Source organism: Erpetoichthys calabaricus, chromosome 4, assembly GCF_900747795.2.
Source record: "Erpetoichthys calabaricus chromosome 4, fErpCal1.3, whole genome shotgun sequence".
NCBI lineage: Eukaryota > Metazoa > Chordata > Cladistia > Polypteriformes > Polypteridae > Erpetoichthys > Erpetoichthys calabaricus.
The window spans coordinates 194,749,801-194,775,151 of record NC_041397.2 but is presented as its reverse complement, the minus strand read 5'-3'; the positions used below and the strand labels follow the sequence as shown (position 1 = coordinate 194,775,151).

General features: G+C 39.8%; 1 protein-coding gene across 1 annotated transcript in view; it reads left to right on the top strand.

The window, feature by feature from the left end:
• The first annotated feature begins 9,745 nt into the window (after nt 1–9,745).
• The window catches only part of umodl1 (uromodulin-like 1), a 196,802-nt gene continuing 181,196 nt past the window's right edge, over nt 9,746–25,351 (top strand). The window contains exon 1 of the mRNA XM_051926635.1: nt 9,746–9,951. Within this exon, the coding sequence (XP_051782595.1) occupies nt 9,885–9,951 (67 nt within the window). The 5' untranslated portion in view covers nt 9,746–9,884. The remainder of the gene's footprint in view (nt 9,952–25,351) is intronic.

Here is a 25,351-nt window from a genome sequence, read left to right as displayed (position 1 = left end):
AGATCTCAGAGATCGTAAAAAAAAAAAAAAGGAGGTAATGTCGTTTTACTCGCTGTAGATTTTAGTCAAACATTACCAGTTATTCCACGAGGGAGACCAGCAGATCAACTCAACGCGTGTTTAAAATCCATGCTTCTCCCACGCTCGGTTATATGTCGCGTGTTCTCGGGTAGGTGCACCAAAAAATGTATGCATTTAAGCATGTAATGGGCAAACAAAAAATGAGGTATACCCGAAGGCACTGCAGTAGTACTTAATGTAACTTTACTTCTTAAATGTTAATGTTTTACTGTTTAATAATTTATACGCTTCTTATATGTTGTTCAAATTCTTTTATCAAAATACCACTGACAGCGCAATGCACGATAACATGGAGTGAATACAACATACGCATCCGCCCACGGCTGCCCTGCTGTGCGCAGATAGGAGTTGATTCTACAATAAAATAAAATAAAGATAAAAAGACTAAAACAATCATCACCCATAAAGCGGATAGTAGACGTGACGTACTATATGTGTACCACATTTCAAGTGTATAGGTGAAACGGTTTGCGAGCTACAGGTCATTTAAAATCCTGGACAGACACACAAATTGCCACAGTAGCAAATTACAGAAGAAGATTTTACTGTTTAATAATTTATATTTATATGAAATGTGCTTCTTATATATTACTTCATATTCTCATATGATAATGATGTTAATGTTTATATTGATTTCTGTGTTATTAAAACTGCATGTATGTGTGTATATGTATATATATATGTGTATATATATATATATATATATATATATATATATATATATATATATATACTAGCAAAATACCCGCGCTTCGCAGCGGAGAAGTAGTGTGTTAAAGAAGTTATGAAAAAAAGGAAACATTTTAAAAATAACATAACATGATTGTCAATGAAACCCCGTTTCACTCAGTAAGTCTTATGTGTGTGTTTATGTATGTGTGTATATATATGTAGATGTGTATATGTAGATATGTATATATATGTATATGTATATAAATGTTTGTGTGTGTGTATATTATATATATAATATATATATATATATATATATATATATATATATATATAAAAGACAGCAACAGTTATAACAATGACAACACAATTACATTGACAATCATGTTACGTTATTTTTAAAATGTTTCCTTTTTTTTTCATAACCTCTTTAACACACTACTTCTCCGCTGCGAAGCGCGGGTATTTTGCTAGTTACTGATAAATATATTAAGAGGATTTGTGTTTACCAAATTATTATTATTTTTAACAAGGTAAACTTTATGTGTAGTCATCACTAGTTTAATGTACTGAATGAAAGGTCATAATGTTAACCTTTAGTTTACTTCAAGCTCATAAATTATATTATTTTCTTTAGACTGAAGAACTATTGTATTTTTTATAACCTGAAATTTGATAGTATTTCCAATCCCTTCTTAAACAATTTTGTGAGACACTAATAATCCCTGGCACAGTGGCAGAGTGGTAGTGCTGCTGCCTCGCAGTAAGGACATTAGGGTTCTCGTGTCTATGTGGGTTAGGTTAATTGGTGACACCAAATTGGTGTATTGGTGTGTGTTTGTGTGGTCACCCTGTTCAGGGTTTGTTCCTGCCTTGCACCCTATGCTGTCTGGGCTAGGCTACAGCACCCTTGATGATATATATACAGGATGAGTCAAAATTATGTTAACACTAAAGGATTATTTTTATCTCAACCACACCTTTCCAGGTCATTGAATAGGTTGTGGTGGACCATTGCTATGGCTTCTGCACTCCCCTGATTTGACACCCTGTGTTTTCTAGTTATGGGGTATGGTGAAGGAGCGAGTGTATAGCCGAAAAGTTTGTGATATCAATGACCTGAAGGACAGAATATGGACTGTGATATCTATTCCCCGCAAAATGTGAGTCTGGGCTTTAAATGGTACTGTTGCTCGTTGGTTTTTGTGTGTTGAACATGATGGCGAACAGGTTGAGACATTACTGTAAATCTTCTTGCACACATGAAGCATGTTTTGTGAGTAAATTGTTTCCGCCATTCAAAAGTTAACATTAGAGGAATTTGGGTTTGGCTCGAATATTTGTGCATGGATCAAACTACTGTATACCAATCCAGAAGCTTCAGTTTGTATTAACAACATTTGCTCAAACTACTTTAAACTAGAACATCGTACCAGACAAGGATGCCCCTTGTCACCACTGCTATTTGCAATCGCCATTGAACCACTGGCAGTTCACTGTCGAAATGCTTATCAGATAAAGGGGATTATCAGAGAACGACTGGAACAGAAAATTTCTCTATATGCAGATGATATGGTTTTGTATATATCAGACCCACAAAATACTGTGCCTGCAGTCTTAACAGCACTAACAGAATTTCAAAAGATCTCTTGTCTCAGAATTAATTTGAATAAAAATGTGCTCTTTCCAGTGAATTCTCAAGCATACAACACTAGATTGGACACCTTCCCTTTTATTATTGAAGATCAGTTGAAATACCTGGGGGTAAATATCACAAGTAAACATAAAGCTCTTTATCAACAAAATTTCGCCATCTGTATGGAAAACGTTAAGCAAGATTTGCATAGATGGTCAACAATCCATCTCACTCTAGCTGGAAGAATTAACGTTGTTAAGATGAATATCCTTCCTAAGCTTCTCTTTTTATTTCAAAACATTCCAATATACATCAATAAATCATTCTTTAAGCAATTAGATTCAACCATAACCTCACTTATTTGGAACCTAAAACATCCACGTATCCAAAGAGCGACCCTACAAAGACCTAAGACAGAAGGTGGCATGGCTCTACCTAACTTTCAGTTTTATTACTGGGCAGCAAACATACAAGCTATAAAAATGTGAGCACAAATAGATGAACATATACAGGCTTGGTCCACAAAAGAAATAAAATCCTGCAGTACTTCTCTATATTCCCTGCTTTGTGCCCCAATAAGTGCAAGTTATCTCCAATATACTAATAACCCAATTGTGCTTCACTCAACCAGAATATGGAACTAATGTAGAAAGCATTTTAAGATGGAGAATCTTTTATCTGTGGCACCTCTGCATGAAAACCACCTTTTTCAACCCTCGCAAACATATGCAGTTTTTAATATCTGGAAAACGTTTGGGATTAAATTGCTTAGAGATCTTTATATAGACAACATCTTTTCATCCTATGAACAATTACATTCCAAATCTAATTTTCCAGCAACACATTTCTTTCACTATCTTCAAATTAGAAACTTTGTCCACAGAACATGCCCGATTTTCCTCATCTCCCACCTTCCTCTATGCTAGAAAAAATATTGCTCAGACTCGAGGACTCAGACAGCATTTCTGCAATATATAAAAATATTTTACAGTCCCTCCCTTTCAAAGATCCAAGAGGACAATGGGAAAAGGATCTCTCACTCAATATATCAGAAAAAGAGTGGAAGGCAGCAATGCAGAGAATTCATTCGAGCTCCATATGCGCAAAACATACAATTATTCAACTCAAAATTATATATCGAGCACATCTGTCTCGCTTGAAATTGTCCAAAATGTTTCCAGGGCAAGATCCAACCTGTGAATGCTGCAATCAAGCCCCAGCCTCACAGAGTCACATATTTTGGGCCTGCACTAAATTAACATCACTCTGGACAAACATTTTTAAGTGCCTTTCAGACAGCCTTGGTGTCACAATCCCTCCTAATCCACTAACAGCTGTGTTTGGTGTTCTTCCAGATGGGCTTAAAGTGGAGAAGGACAAACAAACTGTGATTGCCTTCACTACACTATTGGCACGCAGACTTATTTTGCTAAACTGGAAGAATCCTAACTCTCCTCTTTTAAGTCAGTGGGTAACTGATGTTTTATATTATTTGAAATTGGAAAAAATCTAATTCTCACTTAGAGGATCTGTGCAGAACTTTTCAATACCTATATCTAATACCTATATACCTATATTCAATATCTAATCAATAATATTTTAGAATAAGCTCTTAAAGCACTGAGGAAGTAGAGTCTCTCCCCATTTCTTTTTCTTCTCCATTTATCTGTATCCGCCTATTAAACTAATCAATTTATTTATTTTTACTATTTTTAAGTTTTATTCCGTTGGCCATGCTCTCTTTCTCTTTTTCTTGTAAAAATTGATCTATTTGTATGGAATGATTACAATAAAATCAATAAAATTAAAAAAAAAAAAGTTAACATAATTTTGACTCACCCTGTTTATATATTTTGATGGGTGGCCATGGCAATTCCCTGGCCAGGACTCCAATGGCATTTAAGTACCGGGAGATAGAGCATTGGCAGGGCAATACCTTCCTCAGGACACTAGATGGCAGCTCTCCTGTGGCACCATGGATTCCAGGATATGCTGGGAGTTGGAGTTAGGCACAGTCATGTTGGGTTCCATGTCAGCCGCCTGGGGGCACTGCAGAGCTGTACATTGGGCTCTCACCACACCTGGAAGTGATTAATGAGCCACTTGGAACACTCTCAGGGCTATCATAAAAGGAGTTGCCTCACTCCATTCAGGGAGCCAGAGTCGGGAGGAGGTGGATGAAGCTTGCCTGGAGGAAAGGAAGGGAAGAACAAAGAGAGGAAGAGAAAGAATCGAGAAGAAGTGTGCTATGGTTTATGTACTGTGCTGTGGGGAGCAGAGAAAAGTGCTAACCAGCTGTAAATAAAATGTGTGTGCTGGACTGGAACTTGTGTCTGCCTGTCTGTGTTGAGTTAGGGTGGCTATACGTGCCCTGGTGGTCCACAATTATACAGTGTATATATATATATATATATATATATATATATATATATATATATATATATATATATATACAGGTGCTGGTCATAAAATTACAATATCATGACAAAGTTGATTTATTTCAGTAATTCCATTCAAAAAGTGAAACTTATATATTAGATTCATTCATTACACACAGACTGATGTATTTCAAATGTTTATTTCTTTTAATGTTGATGATTATAACTGACAACTAATGAAAGTCCCAAATTCAGTATCTCGGAAAATTAGAATATTGTGAAAAGGTTCAATATTGAAGACACCTGGTGCCACACTCTAATCAGCTAATTAACTCAAAACACCTGCAAAAGCCTTTAAATGGTCTCTCAGTCTAGTTCTGTAGGCTACACAATTATAGGGAAGACTGCTGACTTGACAGTTGTCCAAAAGACGACCATTGACACCTTGCACAAGGAGGGCAAGACACAAAAGGTCATTGCTAAAGAGGCTGGCTGTTCACAGAGCTCTGTGTCCAAGCACATTAATAGAGAGGCGAAGGGAAGGACAAGATGTGGTAGAAAAAAGTGTACAAGCAATAGGGATAACCGCACCCTGTAGAGGATTGTGAAAGAAAACCCATTCAAAAATGTGGGGGAGATTCACAAAGAGTGGACTGCAGCTGGAGTCAGTGCTTCAAGAACCACCACGCACAGACATATGCAAGACATGGGTTTCAGCTGTTGCATTCCTTGTGTCAAGCCACTCTTGAACAAGAGACAGCGTCAGAAGCATCACGCCTGGGCTAAAGACAAAAAGGACTGGACTGCTGCTGAGTGGTCCAAAGTTATGTTCTCTGATGAAACTAAATTTTGCATTTCCTTTGGAAATCAAGGTCCCAGAGTCTGGAGGAAGAGAGGAGAGGCACAGAATCCACGTTGCGTGAGGTCCAGTGTAAAGTTTCCACAGTCAGTGATGGTTTGGGGTGCCATGTCATCTGCTGGTGTTGGTCCATTGTGTTTTCTGAGGTCCAAGGTCAACGCAGCCGTCTACCAGGAAGTTTTAGAGCACTTCATGCTTCCTGCTGCTGACGAACTTTATGGAGATGCAGATTTCATTTTCTAACAGGACCTGTAACAGCTACCAGTACCTGGTTTAAGGACCATGGTATCCCTGTTCTTGATTGGCCAGCAAACTCGCCTGACCTTAACCCCATTGAAAATCTATGGGGTATTGTGAAGAGGAAGATGCAATACGCCAAACCCAACAATTCAGAACAGCTGAAGGCCACTATCAGAGCAACATGGGCTCTCATAACACCTCAGCAGTGCCACAGACTGATCGACTCCATGCCACGCCGCATTGCTGCAGTAATCCAGGCCAAAGGAGCCCCAACTAAATATTGAGTGCTGTACATGCTCATACTTTTCATGTTCATACCTTTCAGTTGGCCAACATTTCTAAAAATCCTTTTTTTGCATTGGTCTTAATTGATATTCTAATTTTCCGAGATACTGAATTTGGGACTTTCATTAGTTGTCAGTTATAATCATCAACATTAAAAGAAATAAACATTTGAAATACAGTAATCCCTCGCTACTTTGCGGTTCACTTTTCGCGGATTCACGACTTCGCGGGTTTTTAAATACAAGTGATTGCCCGCCTATCGCAGAAGTTATGTTCCAGACCCATCAGCAACAGGAGAAAATCCGCAATATAGAAAGACCATATAAATAAACATTTTTATAGTTTAAGCCTTAAAATACCCATCCCACATGCTTTAAACACATGTAAACTTATGAAACACACTTTGTTAACACATATGATATGTGGATGTCGGGCTAAGGATATGAGTAACATCTCACTATTATAAAACATTTTAACTTCACGCAAGACAAGACAGTGAGACAGGAAAATTGGTGATGTACAGGCTTTTAAATTATTGACAGGCAGAGCGACAAGCAGCACAAAGCCAGCACAAAGTCCACTTCTCCTTAGCGTTCATTCAGCTCCCCACCCCCTTGACAATGCGAACTGCGCCTCCGGGGAGGGGGGTTTGAGCGAACGTGCGTTCAGCACTCACACACGCACACACACACTCTCCTCCTTCTTCTGAACGCGCAGAGCGACAAGCAGGCATTTTGGCAGAAGCAGCACAAAGTCCATTTCTGCTCAGCGTGAGTTCAGCTGCCCCCCTTCACAAAGTGAGTGCAGATACATTGACGTCTGATCGCTGCGTGCAGTGTGCAGTGTTGGTCTGCGGTGTTTAAGAATGTAGAAAGTGTTTAAGAGCATAGGAAGTGTTTATAAGAGTGTGGGAAAGGTTAACAAGAGAGTGAGAAAGGTTTATAAGAGTGTGGGAAGGGTTTATAAAGCTTTAAAATATGTATAAATAATAAAATAAATATAGGTCACTACTTCGCGGATTTTCACCTATCGTGGGGGGCTCTGGAACGTAACCCCCGCGATAGGTGAGGGATTACTGTACATCAGTCTGTATGTAATGAATGAATCTAATATACAAGTTTCACTTTTTGAATGGAATTACTGAAATAAATCAACTTTGTCATGATATTCTAATTTTATGACCAGCACCTGTATATATATAGCTGTGTAACCCCATGCTGTAAAAAGCCCAGGCTCCTAGAAAGTATTGACATTGTCAGAAAAAATCGGCAGTTTCGTTTTGCAGACGTGCTCCCCCCCCCCCTCCCGTTTATCTGTGGCTAAGCAAGTTTCTCTCTCATTTGTCTTTCCTCGGCGGTTTCACTTTGGCGATGGAGTCACTTTCTCTTTCAGCTTCATGTTGTCACATCATACTTCTTTCTTCTTCCAACTCATTAACTTGGGGCTTCCTTGCCGGCTCTTTGAGCTTCATGCTGTAGCCTCGCACTTCCGGGCCAGACAGACAGACACACACATTTCCACACGTAGATAGATAGATAGATAGATAGATAGATAGATAGATAGATAGATAGATAGATAGATAGATAGATAGATAGATAGATAGATAGAATTATTTATTGTCATTATGCATACACATAACAAAATTTTTGTTGGTAGGACTTCAAGGCAGAATACTTAAATACACAATACAAAAAAATGTTTACAAATAAAAAAAATTATCTATATATATGTTTCCCTGTCTTTCTACACCGCCCCACTCCTTTTCTAAATTTTACTAGTGTTCAGGACCCCATCCCCACCACATTTCTTAAAGCCTGCCTTAATGTCATAATCCCGACTGTTACAACAGTAATAAATACATCCCTTGACACTGGCTTTGTGCCAGCCAATTTTAAAATCGCTTCTGTAACCTCAGTGTTAAAAAAGTCTGGACTTGATGCTGACAATCTTAACAATTTTCGGCCCATCTCTCACCTTTTCTGTCAAAAGTTCTTGAGTGGGTTGTAGCTTCCCAATTCACCAAATAACTTCTAATAAACTGATAGAACCTTTTTAGTCTGGTTTCAGAGCACAGCACAGCTGTGAAACTGCTCTGCTTCAAGTAACCAAGGATTTGCTTATGGCAGCAGACTCTGGACAAACCAGCATATTAATTCTGTTAGACCTCAGTGCAGCTTTTGACACTGTTAGGCATGATATTCTACCATTCAGAATGGAGAACATTCTGGGTATCTCTGGCCGTCCCCTGCATTGGTTTAATGAGTATAAAATTATTTTAATAACCTACAAATGGCCTTGCAACGGACTATATCAGTGACCTTCTCCATCGCTACACTCCTATTCACCTACTAAGGTCCTCTGATTCTGGTAATCTTGTTGTGTCCCACGCTAACCTGCACTCTCTGGGTGACAGGGTCTTCAGCTCTATAGCACCCAGACTTTGGAATGACCTCCCGAAATTTATTAGATCAGCTGACTCTATTCAGTCTTTTAAAAAACAACTTTAACCACATCTGTTCAGAAAGGCTTTTAACTTAACCTAACTCTCTGCCCCTTCTTTCAGGTAACCCTTCTGTTTAGATGCTCAGGATAATCTGTGTGTGTGTTATATCACAAATTATATTATTCATTCAAGCTTTTCTACTAGTATGGAATTTAGTATTTTACTCTGGTTTATTGTCTTTTATTGTATTTAATGCTTTGTATATCCTGTATTTATCAGTTTTAGTGTTCTACTGTATGCAGAAAATATTTGTATCCAATGTTATCCAATATACTGTGCTGTTCTATCTTAGACTCTGTGAGTGCCTTGAGCATGGGAAAGGCACTACATTAAATAAAATGTATTATTATTATTATTATTAATAATAATAATAATAATAATAATAACAACTAACTGTAAACTGGATCCATTGGTGAGTGTAACTGGTGATGGAATGGTTCCTGCTTGCATTTAATTCTGTTTGCCTGCAAGACCCTGAAATGGACAAAGCACTTATTCATATAGGTGGCTATCCAAGCATTTGTGACACATCACTGTGAATGTGCCACTTAGACCAAAGCTTCATGTCCTCTTACCACTGATGTATTTATATAATTATTGTTACAGGTTGCTCAGGCACTCGAAATGAGCTGTGAGCTCAGAAAACCACTGGAAAAGGGAATGAAGATCCACTCAAGATGCCTGAATTCCTTGAGACAACACATCTTTAAAAGACACTCATCTTTACAAGATGGGTAAAGGGACTGGAAAGCAGACAGACGATCTACTGTATGTTGAGCAACTTTTGCTTGTTGTCATTTGTAATATTATTCAGAATTAGCCTGATATTGAAAGCCCCAAAAGTGAAATAGGATAGAGAAATGATGATACATTGGCTTAACATCACAAAAGAACATCACCATGCAGTGAAAATACACTAAATTATGATTAATAAACTAGTGCTTTATTTCCTTTTTCTTAAATTCACAGACAAATTATATCATGTACTTAAAACAGCAAAGGATGATGCAATATCTGCTCGCTTTTCTTCCTAAATATACAAAAAGGTGTGGCTGTAAAGGTATAGTGCTAATACTCTGCCAGAAGACTCCAGGGAGCCTCTGCTCTGTCACCACTGCACACAAATCATTCAGGCAGAAGTGCGGCTGAGAGAAAGGAGCGCATCTTCTGAAAGATAAACAAAAGGATTTTCAATGCAGTAAATATTATGCAAATTAGTAAAATCAAAATATCATGAGAGGAGTTGCATTTGCTTGGCTTTTCACAGCCCAGTTCCTGGGATTAAGTGTTTTGTCTCAAGGTAAGACATGCATTTGATCTCTTTGAGCATTTGAATTAATTCTCCTACGTTAAACTGAAGCCTTAATTCAAGAAATATAAACACCTACAGGTATTAAAAGTATGGCTTCTGCTGTTTTTTTATCTATAGTATACTATCCTTCTACTTCTGTCAGTGACACTACAATAGAACTCTTAAGTGTATTTTTGGTTTAATAAAAATGTGCAAAATTAATTTCAGCTATAAAAAACTAGCAGTCTGTAACAACACTGATATTCACTAATGATAAGAGCACAATATATGTGTTTCTAATGGCTTGACAACTATCATGTAGTATTGTTAAAGCAATTATATGTAATTATTATATACAAAAATTCATTAAAGTATAAATATTATTAGTAGTAGTAATGTTATGTTATGGGTGAATGTATGTTACCTTGTATGTCCCCAATCTTTTTCTTACCAGTAAATAGTTTTGCTTGTTAGTCTTTTCTTTTTCATTCAATAGTTATTTTAGCAGTAAAGTCTGAAGACTTCATTCCACTATATACCTTTCAGGCAAAAGTTTCGAATCTGAGTCTGGAGTCTATTAATAACCTACAAATTTTTACATGGCCTTTGTTGTGATGTGAGATTTTACATATATCTTGATAAATGTTTTGTATGTCTTTTATTTCTAACTTGGGCAAAGCAATGTAATTTAGTGTTTACCCCCCCCCCCAACCTTAGGGATGTGTCTTTTTGAATTTTACGACAGGATTTGGGGGATGTGTGTTTTAAACCAGTTTGGCAAGTGTTTCTTTGCTAAAGTCATTTCTACCCCCGCAAATGGCTTAAGGTGAACTTTAACATATGGTTTGGGGGCAGGTGTTAAAATGTTCTATTTCCCCCATTGGTCTGAAATATGGCTGTTTGGAATTGGCTTGGTTCAGAGGCCCTTAAGTACTACGACGCCCTATTGGCTGTAGGGGTTGGACAGAAAATCTATATATTTATGTGTTTAACCTCACACTCTCTCTCTTGCTAACCTGTGATGATGTAGAAGTATTTCTCTCTTACTAACCAACATCTGAAAGAAGCATCTCTCTTGATATCCTGTAATAAAGACAAAACAAGGGAGAGCACAGCTCAGCGGCCATTTTGAACAGACATGTGGCTGAAAGCTGAGCACCAATGATGCCTTAACTAGAGACATTTAAGTAACTAGAAGACTGTGTGCCGCCTGAACTACACATCACCATTTAATCAGGTTGTATGGTTGCCAATATTCAAATGTACTTTGCATTTTGTTATTATTTATGAATATTATCAATAATACATTATTTAAACTGTAACTTAACTTCTGCTTGTCTTTTTCCTACATCTAATTGCCTGAAGTTATAGATATAGAACGGAAGGTGGGGATAAGTTATATACAATAATACCTTATAAACAGTGGTAAGTCTGTGAGATTAGGCATTCTAAGGCTACATATTAATAATACAATAGGGGAAAGTAGAGCAATATATATTACTCTACCAAGACAAAACAATTGGCGTAGTCCGGCATGGATTTTGCGGTAACCATTGTTTTGCACCTTGTTAGACAAAACAATTGGTGTAGTCGGGCAGGATTTTGGGGTAACCATGTTTTGCACCTTGTTTGCAAATACTGTTGATGTATATGTGTGTGCTTATGTATGTGAATTTTAGGACATCCAGTGTACAAATGCGGTGGAAGTAAAACATTGTTTGGTTGCTGAATGGAATATAACCAACAAAGTGTAGAGACTTCATGTGTGTCACGAGGACACCCACATGTTTGTTAGTGCTGGTGGTAGTGAGTCCCTAATTAAAGTGCTAGAGAGTGGTGGAACATTGCATGCGTCATTCATACGGCATTTAAGTGGTTAAAGTGCTAGGGAGTGATGGGACATGCATGCATCAATCATACGGCACTTATTTGTTTAGAATCTTGGTGTATGTATGTGTATGTTTGCTTACAGGGGCAAAAGTAGGCCAACCCATAAAAAAGGTGGCAAATTGTATTAGATTATAATTGTAGACTCAGAAATGCCTAAATTTATATTAAAGTCAGCCATCTTCCAGTGGAGTGGCAGAAGCAAGCAGGCTAAAGCTAGGAAATGCAAACCTGTAGTGCAGGTAGAGAAAGCAGAAGCTGAGCTGAGCGCGCCACAAAATGGAAGTGGGCTGGAAGGATTAAAAGCAGGAAAACAGAGATCAGGTATAAAGAAGGCAGCTGCTGTTATAAGAGGTTTACTATCTTATATTATTGGTAATAAGGAAGATCAGTGTTAGAAAGAAAATAGCAAAGTGAATGAAAGTGAAAATGGAATGTTGTGTGAAAGTTTTGAAAAATGTAACAGTTGGTGTGATAATTGTGAAGTGCTAGCATGTAGAACACCCACTGCTGAAGTGGAAAGCACAGAAAGCAGGGGAAACAAGGAGAGAAAACCACCCATGGTGAAAGTTAGGCCAATAGTAATGGGATCTCACTGGAACCCTAAAACATGGGTGGGTGACTTACCTGAGACAGATGGGTGCTCAGAAAAAGAGTGTGAATGTGAGTGCGAGGAGATGGAGAGAGATGAAAGGAAGGGAAAACAGAAAGGGTGAGGTGATTCTGAGGTCTGTCCAGTAGTTAAAGAACATGCTACACCGATAGATATTTCACCACTATTAAGAAAGGTAACCAGTGCTGCATTGAAATTTGATTTAGGACAAAGAAATCAGATAGAAGGCAGAGAAGCTGGTGAGTGTGAACTGCAATTGTTGACTAGAGGGCATGAAATGGATAATGGCATAAGGATACTGAGTAAAGAAAGTGTGGAATTTAAACAAGGAACAATGGAAATTAATGGAATTCAAGTGTTTGTGTGTGAAAAGTCTAAATGTGCTAATGCAAAAAGGGCTGAGTTGGAAACAAAGTGCACCAGTTTAGGATTTGGTTTGAATGAATCAGGACAAGCCAAAGAACAAAGGATGGGGGACGGTGCAGCAGGAAGGTTTCCAAACTCAGCTAGAAAGCCAGGAATGCACAGGGGAGTGAGGGTCCTAACAGCTGTGCTGTGGCCAGCAGTAATTAAAAAAACACACACACTTAGGTTCAGTAAATCGAAACGTGACTGACCAGTTGTTTAAAAAGACAGCTTATGGAACTCCCAGTAATAAAATGGAGAAAACTGAGCTGGTCTTTAGTAAAGAACACAGGTCAGTTTTAGGAGAGATGCTGGATTTAGAATTGGGATTTTGGAGAGGTTTTAGTCCACACTTACAGGTAGCAGTTACCATACAATAAAATAAAAAAAGGACACACAGGCAATGAAAAAAATAGAAGTGTAGCGCAGAAAGACAGGAAAGGGAAAATAGTTATTTCTGTTTCAATTTTCTGGTCTTTTGTAATAGTGCTACTTCTATTGTAAGGTTTTACGGACTTTGGGTTGGTGCAGGTAATAAATAGTGAAGGCAATTAGCAGTGTAAAATCCATGCAGGAAATTGGGTTACAACTAGATAGATAGATAGATAGATAGATAGATAGATAGATAGATAGATAGATAGATAGATAGATAGATAGATAGATAGATAGATAGATACTTTATTAATCCCAGGGGGAAATTCACATACTCCAGCAGCAAAAATATTAAATTAAAGAGTAATAAAAAATGCAGGTAAAAAACAGACAATAACTTGAATAATGTTCAACATTTACCCCCTCTGGTGGAATTGAAGAGTCGCATAGTTTGGGGGAGGAATGATCTACTCAGTCTGTCAGTGGAGCAGGACAGTGACAGCAGTCTGTCGCTGAAACTGCTCCTCTGTCTGGAGATGACACTGTTTAATGGATGTAGTGAATTCTCCATAATTGATAGGAGCCTGCTGAGTGCCCGTTGCTCTGCTACGGATGTCAAACCGTCCAGCTCTATGCCAACAATAGAGCCTGCCTTCCTCACCAGTTTGTCCAGGCGTGAGGCATCCTTCTTCTTAATGCTGCCTCCCCAGCACTCCACTGCGTAGAAGAGGGCACTCACCACAACCATCTGATAGAACATCTGCAGCATCTTACTGCAGATGTTGAAGGATGCCAGTCTTCTAAGGAAGTACAGGCGGCTCTGTCCTTTCTTGCACAGAGAATCAGTATTGGCAGTCCAGTCCAATTTATCGTCCAGCTGCACTCCCAGGTATTTATAGGTCTGCACCCTCTGCACACAGTCACCTCTGATGATCACTAGCACGTTGGAGCAGAGTGGCAGTGTGACCAAGCTGTTCCAATGAATGCCTGGAAGCAAAGTTTGAGTTTTGGCACCAGGTTTAAACAACCAAAAAGTTGAGATGGACAGAAACTGCTTTGTCACCTTCCATTTTGCAGACCTGCCTACATAGCGGAATGAAAAAAAAGAAAGAGGAAAAGACAACAAGTAAAGACTAAAGACAAAGACAAAGACATGAAGAAGAACCGAACAGACAGCAAGAAAAAGACACTTACTAGTGTTTAAGTGAGTAAAAAGTCCACAAACCATGCAATAATAAGTCTAGTCAGAATAGCTATAGTTTAAAAGGAAAGGTTTGTTCATTACTGCAGCAAATTTATATTCAAAGGGGTGGAAACTGAACAAACCAGTTAGGAATGCCAAAATAAGGGGATTAATTTTGGCTTCATACAGTATACATTCTGGGTATTAATTAATTAAGTGGGATAATTAATATAATTAATACTATTATTAAGGAAAATGTATACTAAGAAAATTAGTGAACTTTTCAGGAAAGCAGGTGCAGCTGGTACATTTGCAAGTCATATGGGCTCCAATGTTTAGGTATAGTCTAATTGGGAAAATACGGAAGCCCTGCTGAGGTTGTCAGCTGTGGTGCAAGCAGAGGACCAGTGGGCCAATTCTGAACCGAGGTGTTTAGCACAACGAGTACGCATATGGTGAGCAAACAACTCTAGGGGTGGCCCACAGGGGGAATGATGAGTTGCATAGCTGTGATTTCTCATGGTGGTGATGCCAGCCTATACTGGTAAAGGCTGATGGCAGTCAAGAGTTGCACCATGGGTAGGAAAGCACAAGAGGCAACTAAGTCAACCCCAAATGTGTGAAGAGGGGCCACAAAGGTTTGTGAACAGTTTATGCAGTGGCACATGTGCTCTCACTTGGGCAGAACTGGTTGTACTGGCACCTGTGGCATGTTACCTTTCAAATTTTGATGTTAATTGTACAGCTGCATATGCTTAAATGAATAGTTTGGGACAGGGGTCTAATTAGCAGTTAGACTCAAAACCAGTAAAGAACAAAGTTCAGTTTTAAGAATTCACAATAGACTTAAATTGCAGTGGGCTAGTTTAGTGGAAGGTGTGGACTGGTCTCAGTTTGAACCACCAGATCTGATGACAAATGAAGACTTCAGAAAGCTAAAGGAACAGTTGAAGCAAGCCGGAGCAGATACAAGTCATCAGAGGCACATCCAAGTTCTTCAGATTGTCTTTGAAATAAAGAAGATATGTAATGGACAAATGGTCATGGACAACTTTTAACACTGGGACAGCAAATACTGCAAATCAATGCACAAGAGCACAGCTCAGCAGCCATTTTGAACAGACATGTGGCTGAAAGCTGAGCACCAATGATGCCTTAACTAGAGACATTTAAGTAACCACAAGTCTGTGTGCCACCTGAACTACATATCATCATTTAATCAGGTTGTATGGTTGCCAATATTCAAATATACTTTGCATTTTGTTATTATTTCTGAATATTATCAATAATACATTATTTTATGTGTAACTTAACTTCTGCTTGTCTTTTTACTACATCTAATTGCCAAAGGTAATAGATATAGAAGGGAAGGTGGGGATAAGTTATATACAATAATACCTTATAAACAGTTGTAAGTCTGTGAGATTAGGTATTCTAAGGCTACATATTAATAATACAATAGGGAAAAGTAGAGCAATATATATTACTCTACCAAGACAAAACAATTGGCGTAGTCCGGCAGGATTTTGCGGTAACCATTGTTTTGCACCTTGTTAGACAAAACAGCCTTACACTGGACTACATCATTGACCTTCTCCATTGTTATGCTCCTGTTTGCCCATTAAGGTCCTCTGATTCTGGCAATTTTGTTGTGCCCCACACTAACTTGCACTTTATTGGTAACTTTCAGTTCTGTAGTGCCCAGAATATGGAATGACCTCCTGAATTTAATTAGATCAGCCAACTCCATTCATACTTTTAAAAAAACAACTTAAAACTCATCACCTCTCTGTCTGAACTCTAGAGAGGTAAAAAGAAAATGTGTAGCTACATCCAAAAATGAGATAAGATTGGTCTTCATAGGTCATGAAAAATTCAATGTAATGTTAACACACATCTTCACTCAACGAAATAATGAATTGCAGACCTTTTAACATTCTCAATGTATATCCATATATGCTGATCTTTCTTTCTTTCTTTCTTTCTTTCTTTCTTTCTTTCTTTCTTTCTTTCTCTCTCTCTCTCTCTCTCTCTCTCTCTCTCTCTCTCTCTCTCTCTCTCTCTCTCCACATGCAGTTTTAATTACTTATTGAATTTGTTTTGTTACTAAAAAGACCCATAAAGAAATGAAAAAAAAATGCATTGCCAGTCAAGTGCTATTTTTGGCTGCCCTCTATGTTAAGTTCAACATTCTCATTGTTAAACGATCTTAGTCTGTGGAGAAGCCACTATGACTTGGTGATTGCAAAGTATACAAATGTCTATTTTTTTCAAAACTACACTAAATCAACAAAACAACAGTGTAAGATGTAAATTTAAAGCAAACTGTAAATGCATTAAAAGGGTAAGTCAAAAGACAAGCAGTATTTAAATACAGTTTATTGCCTTGTGTGACTACCACCTCAAGCTTACATAGCACAAAGCTTTAGTATCCCACTTATAAAAAGGCAGGATTCTCTTGAATACAGTCCAGCTTGACTCACATTCATATGGACACCAACTCATGTTTGTGTGTCCAGCAGTACTGGCACAGGTTTTCTTGATATATATTTTTAGGAAAGATAAGTTAATTTGCAGTTATTGCCTCACGGTAACAATGGAAACAAAATAACAATAAAAGCAATCCATCCATCCATCCATTATCCAACCCGCTATATCCTAACTCAGGGTCACGGAGGTCTGCTGGAGCCAATCCCAGCCTACACAGGGCACAAGGCAGGAACAAATCCCGGGCAGGGCGCCAGCCCACTGCAGAATAAAAACAATCATGGCACAAAAAATAACTTTATATTTGACTTGTACTGAATTGTATTCAATGTACTATCAGCATCAGGTTCTGCTGGAAAAAACGCTGTGTGACGCGATGAATGCGGCTTCGGCATCTAGGATGGATGCTCTATTTTGTTCTTTTTCTGTTAGTTGAGATGTTCTCAGACCCCCAGCTGTGATCTTCTCCAGATGCTAACAGGGTGTGTTGGTGTTGGGAGGGTAAAAGTTAAAAGAGGGCCACAATTCAGAAGTCCAAGAATTGAGCAGGTCAGCAGTTGTGCTATTCCAAGATGTCCAAGGTTCAAGTGTCAGGGTGTTTCAACATTTTTTATAACTTTAAGATGATATTGTTTTGGTAAAATAAACCAGTGTTTAACTAGTAGCTTCACTTTCCTTTTGCTTAAAATCTGTGCTCTGCACATGTCCAAAGCAATTTAATCTCACCTCTCTGACTTTGTCTCCCAACTGTCCAACCTGAGCCGACCCTCTAATGTACTCATTTCTAATCCTGTCTAACCTCTTCACATCCAGTTCAAATCTTAGCATCTTTAACTCTGCCACCTCCAGCTCTGTCTCCTGTTTTCTGGTTAGTGCCACCGTCTCCAACCCATATAACATAGCTGGTCTCAATTCCATACTGTAGACCTTCCCTTTCACTCCTACTAATACCCGCCTGTCACAAATTACTCCTGGCACTCTTCTCCACCCATTTCACCCTGCCTGCACTTTCTTTTTCACCTCTATTCCAGAATCCCCATTACTCTGTACTGTTGATCCAAAGTATTTAAACTCATCCACCTTCGCCAACGCTACTCCCTGCATCCTCACCATTCCACTAACCTCCCTGTCATTTACACAGATGTATTCTGTCTTGTTCCTACTGACCTTCATTCCTCTCCTCTCTAGAGCACATCTCCACCTCTCCAGGGTGTCCTCAACCTGCTCCCTACTATCGCTACAGATCACAATGTCATCAACAAACATCATAGTCCATGGGGACTCCAGTCTAATCTCATCTGTCAATCTGTCCATCACCATTGCAAATAAGAAAGGGCTAAGAGCCAATCCGGCTAGAAGAAGTGGCCGGGGAGAGGGAAGTCTGGGCATCTCTGCTCAAGCTGCTGCCCCTGCGACCCGACCTCGGATAAGCGGGAGACAATGGATGGATGGATGGATAAGAGCCAATCCCTGAATGCATCTGTCACTCCTACCGCAGACCTCACCACTGTCACACTTCCCTCATACATATCCTGTACAACTATTACTTACTTCTCTGCCACTCCTGACTTCTTCATACAATACCACAACTCCTCTCGAGGCACCCTGTGATATGCTTTCTCCAGGTCCACAAAGACACAATGCAACTCCTTCTGGCCTTCTCAATTTTTCTCCATCAACACACTCAGAGCAAACATCGCATCTTTTGTGCTCTTTCTTGGCATGAAACCATACTGCTGCTCACTAATCTTCACCTTCTTTCTTAACCTAGCTTCCACTACTCTTTCCCTTAACTTCATGCTTTGGCACATCAATTTTATCCCCTGTAGTTACTACAGCTCTGCATATCCCCTTTATTCTTAAAAATCGGCACCAGTACACTTCTTCTCCTCTCCGTAGGCACCCTCTCACTTTGCAAGATTCCATTTAACAATTTGGTTAAAAACTCCACTGCCATCTCTCCTAAACACCTCCATGCTTCCACAGGTATGTAATCTGGACCAACAGCCTTTCCATTTTTCATCTTCTTCATAGCTGTCCTTACTTCCTCCTTGCTAATCTGTTGCACAACCATTTCTCTCATTCTCTTCTTTACATAAGCCTCTCAAAGTACTCTTTCCATCTGCTCAACACACCCTCCTTGCTTCTGAGTACGTTTCCATCTTTATTTTTATCACCCTAACCTGCTGCACATCTTTCATAGGTCGGACTGTGTCTAGCCAATCGGTACAGGTCCTTTTCTCCCTCCTTAGTGCCTAATCTCTCGTACAACTCATCATATGCCTTTTCTTTAGCCTTCGCCACATCTCTCTTCACTTTATTCCTTATCTCCTTGTACTCCTGTGTACTTCTGTATCTCTATCCCACTTCTTCTTCACCATCCTCTTCCTCTGTATACTCTCCTGTATTTCCTCATTCCACCACCAGGTTTCCTTTTCCTCCTTCCTCTGTCCAGATGTCACACCAAGCACCCTTCTTGCTGTCACCCTTACTACGTCTGCTGTAGTTTCCCAACTGTCTGGTAACTCTTCATTGCCACTCAGTGCCTGTCTTACCTCCTCCCTTAACTCAACCTTGCACTCTACCTTTTTCAACTTCCACCATTTGATCCTTGGCTCTGCCCTCACTCTCCACCTCTTCTTGATCTCCAACATCATCCCACAGACCACCATCCTATGCTGTCTAACTACACTTTCCCCTGCCACCACTTTGTAGTCTTTAATCTCCCTCAGATTGACTCTTCTGCATAGGATATAATCTGCCTGTGTGCATCTACCTCCACTTGTGTACATCACCCTATGTTCCTCCCCCTTCTTAAAAAACATATTCACCACAGGCATACTCATCCTTTTTGGCAAAATCTACTATCCTCTGACCTTCTTCATTCCTCTCCTTGACACCACACCTACCCATCACCTCCTTGTCTCCTCTGTTCCCTTCACCAACATGTCCATTGAAATCTGCTCCAATCACCACTTTCTGTCCCTTGGGTACACTGCTTGTCACTTCATCCAACTCACTCCAAAAATCTTCTTTCTCATCCATCACACACCCAACTTGCGGTGCTTATGCACTAACAACATTCGTTATCACGCCTCCAATTTGCAGCTTCATAATCATTACTCTGTCTGACACTCTTTTCACCTCCAAAACACTCTTGACATACTGTTCCTTTGCAGAATAACCCCTACCCCATTTCTCCTCCCATCCACACCATGATAGAACGATTTGAATCCACCTCCGATCCACCTGGCCTTACTCCCCTTCCATTTAGTCTCTTGCATGCACAATATATCAACCTTCCTTCTCTCCATCATATCGCCTAACTCTCTCCCCTTATCAGTCATACTGCCAGCATTCAAAGTTCCTACCCTCAGTTCTACTCTCTTTACCTTCCTCCTTTCCTCTTTCTTTCGAACATGTCTCCCCCTCTCTTCTTCTCCTTCTTTGGCCAACAGTAGCCCAATTGGCCATTGTTGTTAACCTGGGACTCAACCGATCTGGTATGAAAATCTGTATATTTGTCCATATCTTGATCTGGCAAAATTTTATACCAGATGCCCTTCCTGATGTAGCCCTCCCCATTTATCTGGGTTTGGGACTGGCATGAAGAAACGCACTGGTTTGTTTATCCCTTGTGGCTGGGTTGCTTTTCTTACAAACTGATAAGGCATAATAGTGAAAGCAAAAGGCAAGACTGTGTAAAATATAACATGTAATTGAAAAGTAGTTATAAAATATATATTGTACGTGAATGAATAATATTTCCTATTCAGGTTATGAATATGAGTGCAAACAAATTGAACAGGGGCGGCACGGTGGTGCAGTGGGTAGCGCTGCCGCCTCGCAGTTAGGAGACCCGGGTTTGCTTCCCGGGTCCTCCCTGCGTGGAGTTTGCATGTTGTCTGCATGGGTTTCCTCCGGGTCCCACAGTCCAAAGACATGCAGGTTAGGTGCATTGGCGATTCTAAATTGGCCCTAGTGTGTGCTTGGTGTGTTTGTGTGTGTCCTGCGGTGGGTTGGCACCCTGCCCAGGATTGGTTCCTGTCTTGTGCCCTATGTTGGCTGGGATTGGCTCCGGCAGTCCCCCGTGACCCTGTGTTCGGATTCAGCAGGTTGGAAAATGGATGGATGGATGGACAAATTGAACACATGTACCAAATATTGATTGACTGATTGCATGAATGTTATTACTGACTACAGTTTGGTTCTGTTTAATAATTTAACTTTTGGCCAGAAAATATTACAGAGTGCTTCTGTGTCTGACAGACAATTTTCAATCTGCTCTGTGTAGCGTATGCTGTTAAGTTGCGCACACGCCTTCCATTGCGTCTTCAGCTCTGACGCGAGGTTTTGAATGTTCCCCAAATCAAGGCGCTGCAGCTTTGAGGTCAGATGTTGCATTTTTCGTTTGAAAGCATTAACTGAGCTAATCATATTGACCTTGGAGTTCTCTTTTCCTTGAAGCTCTAAATTAAGCTCATTCAACATGTAGGTCAGATCAGAAAAAAAATGGCAAGTCTAGCGGCCATTGATCATTATTAAGTTACTTGTATTCTGCATGTTTAATGACAAGGAGAAACTCCTTTTTCTCCAGCCAGGGGTCTTGAAAACTCAGCAGGAATTTCTCCCTAGCCATCTGTCTCAATGAAGGCCTCTTTTATCATTTCTACATCTTGGAAGGACTTCTTATGCTTAATGATCGAGTGACTCACCCGGAACAATGCTTTGGTGTGTTTGCCTTTGCTTTTGAATTTGGCTGAGTGAAAAATGACGGCTGTCTGATTAACTGCGATTTTAGTTCCCTCTCCTTTCTCTTTCTCAGATTGCTTTTCGGAAGGAAGTCAGTTTTGTAGTTTTTATGAACAGTTCGAAAGTGCCTTTCCACATTTTCCATCCATCCATCCATTTTCCAACCCGCTGAATCCGAACACAGGGTCACGGGGGTCTGCTGTAGCCAATCCCAGCCAACACAGGGCACAAGGCAGGAACCAATCCCAGGTAGGGTGCCAACCCACCGCAGGACACACACAAACACACCAAGCACACACTAGGGCCAATTTAGAATCATCAATCCACCTAACTAGCATGTCTTTGCACTGTGGGCGGAAACCAGAGCGCCTTCCACATTTTCCTTCTTTGGAATAGCAATGATAGATGGACAGATCAGACAAATGTGACATTGTGAGAGAAAAATATCCTCTTCCAATTCCACATCCAGCCCATAACCAACAAATTTTTTTTTAAATCCCTTCTTTAGTCGATATAAATTGGAAGGCTAACTAGATCACTTAGATAGCCGGAGTTTTGCAGTAGCCCACGTGTTTGATCGTGTGTGCGGGATGACCAGTGTGTTAGAAAAAAAGAGATCTCAGACTGGCTGCCCTGTATATCAATCAAGTTGCAAATGCCATAGGGCGATATATGATAAACTAACATTTAAAACATTTTTTTTGAATGCAACGCAATCTACCTGCACTACCTTTCTGATCTACTGGTCGATCGCGATCGACATATTGGGTACCCCTGCATTAGAGGGTCAACTCAGGTTGGACAGTTTGGAGACAAAGTCAGAGAGGTGAGATTGCATTGGTTTGGACATTTGCAGAGGAGAGATGCTGGGTATATTGGGAAAAGGATACTAAGAATAGAGCTGCAAGGCAAGAGAAAAAGAGGAAGGCCTAAGAGAAGGTTTATGGATGTGATGAGAGAGAACATGCAGGTGATGGGTGTAACAGAACAAGATGCAGAGGACAGGAAGATATGGAAAAAGATGGTCTGCTGTAGCAAACCCTAATTGGAACAGCCAAAAGAAGGAAAAGAAGAACAACAATAAAAACTAAAGCAAAACTAAATGCTTTCCAATGCAGAGAATTCATGAAAAAATAATTAATCATTAAGAAAAATGTATAGGGCAAAAAGAAAAAGGGCAAATAAAACCAGCTCTAAATCTAAATTCACGCCGCCATGTGGCCTATGATTCCTAAGCCTATTGCACTTCATGTGACACAAGGGTAAAACATTGTTTTGCATCATCATATTTCACTCATTTAAGATGGCGGCACACTATTCCTGACAGCCAAGTGTTGGATTCTTTCATTAAAAACAAACAACAAATATTACTGTTAGTTAGAGGCAAATCTTTATAGTAATGTAAGAACTTTACCATGTCTTTCTGGAATAAGATTTTTAGTTTTGAGTTTTGGATTTGGAAATTGGTTCTATTGGTTACAGTCAACATTCTGACTCTTGCAAACTTATTACACCAAGTCTGTGTGCCCAAATGTGGAGGAGCATTGACCTGCAGGGTTCGACAAAGGTAGATGTGGGAAACAGAAATAGTTCTGAGTGGCCCTGAAAAAATAATGTCTAAGGACACTGACAGTTTAAACTTAATAAAACAAATGTAGTCTCAAAATGTGTAAATAAATATATTTAATTGTGCCTATAGTAGCCTAATAATATTATACCTAGTCACTCATTTCTTGGTGGTGAATGGACTATGCGGTGGCTTTGGCATTTCTAGGGTGGCTTAAACCCCACAAGGTCCCTTGTTATACTGCACCTGTCCATTTGTTTCAACCATCTCCTGGTTATTTGCTCTGGGCTCTAAACTTCTCTGAGCATCTGTCTTTTGCCAGACAATCATAACAATTCTGTTGGCTGTATTTTGCTGGCTGCACTGATTTCTAGGAATCAAAAGACAGGTTGATTCCTTCTGCTGGAGCCCATTAGCCTCTTAAACAGTTGAACTACTTTATGATGGTGATGCTAACACTGTCACCATCTTTAAGAAGGGAAACATATTTCACTGTGGAAATTATTGCGGCATCACCCTGCTCTCCACCATTTCCCTGCACTTTGCCTGGGTGTTCCTAAATTGTCTACTTCCACTTGCAGAGCAAATCTTTCCTAAGGCCTAGCGTGGCTTCAGCCCATACTGAAGTGGTACTACTGACATGGTTTTTGTAGGCCAGCAAATCAATCAAAATTCCTGGTGCAGTACCAAAAGTAATACATTGCTTTCATTGACCTAACAAAGTCTTTGACCCCAGTAAGCCATGTGGCAAATCCTGTTAACACTTGGGTGTCTTACCAGATGTATCAGCATCTAGATAATGCTGCTCAAGCAAATGACTGCAGCTGTCTTTTTCAATGGGAGGAAAGCAGACCCCTTCTACATCCAAACTGTGGTAAAACAGAGTTGTCATCAAACTGACCCTTTTTTTCCATTTACCCTCACATTGTTCTGCTTTGATTAACTATAGCTCTCACTATGGTATTCAGATCAAACATGAGTTTGTTGGAAAATTCCTCAACCTACACTGTCTTAAGACTTGTACAAAAATGACTAAGAAGATAATCATTGAACTTCACAGTATAATTTTTGCCCAATCCAAGCACAGGCTTTATTAGATAGATAGATAGATAGATAGATAGATAGATAGATAGATAGATAGATAGATAGATAGATAGATACTTTATTAATCCCAATGGGAAATTCACATTCTCCAGCAGCAGCAGCATACTGATACAATAAATAATATTAAATTAAAGATTGATAATAATGGAGGTGAAAAACAGAAAATAACTTTGTATAATGTTAAATGTTAACGTTTACCCCCCCCCCCCCCCGGGTGGAATTGAAGAGTCGCATAATTTGGGGGAGGAACGATCTCCGCAATCTGTCAGTGGAGCAGGACAGTGACAGCAGTCTGTCGCTGAAGCTGCTCCTCTGTCTGGAGATGATACTATTTAGTGGATGCAGTGGATTCTCCATAATTGACAGGAGCCTGCTGAGCGCCCTTCGCTCTGCCACAGATGTCAAACTGTCCAGCTCCATGCCAACAATAGAGCCTGCCTTCCTCACCAGTTTGTCCAGGCGTGAGGCATCTTTCTTCTTAATGCTGCCTCCCCAGCACACCACCGCGTAGAAGAGGGCGCTCGCCACAACTGTCTGATAGAACATCTGCAGCATCTTATTGCAGATGTTGAAGGACGCCAGCCTTCTAAGGTAGTATAGCCGGCTCTGTCCTTTCTTGCACAGCGCATCAGTATTGGCAGTCCAGTCTAATTTATCATCCAGCTGCACTCCCAGATATTTATAGGTCTGCACCATCTGCACACAGTCACCTTTGATGATCACGGGGTCCATGAGGGGTCTTATATCAGTTATAGGACAGATCTCTCAACAGAAGTCATATTTCAAGATCTGTTGTGCAGATAACACAGCACTCTGGGTGGCTTTTCGGTCTTATGTGAATGTGTGTGCTGCACAGTGATGCCAATCAAGACTCCGGAGTGACACAAGTTTTTTTATTTGTCTCATTTGACTTTTTTCATTTGTCTCTTATCTCGGTAGGTAAAGGTGCTGATGCACCTTTTTTGTGTGTTTACAGTGTAGGGTGATAAACCCAACATCTCTGATGCATGTAATGAGTGCAATGAGTGCCTTTGACTTA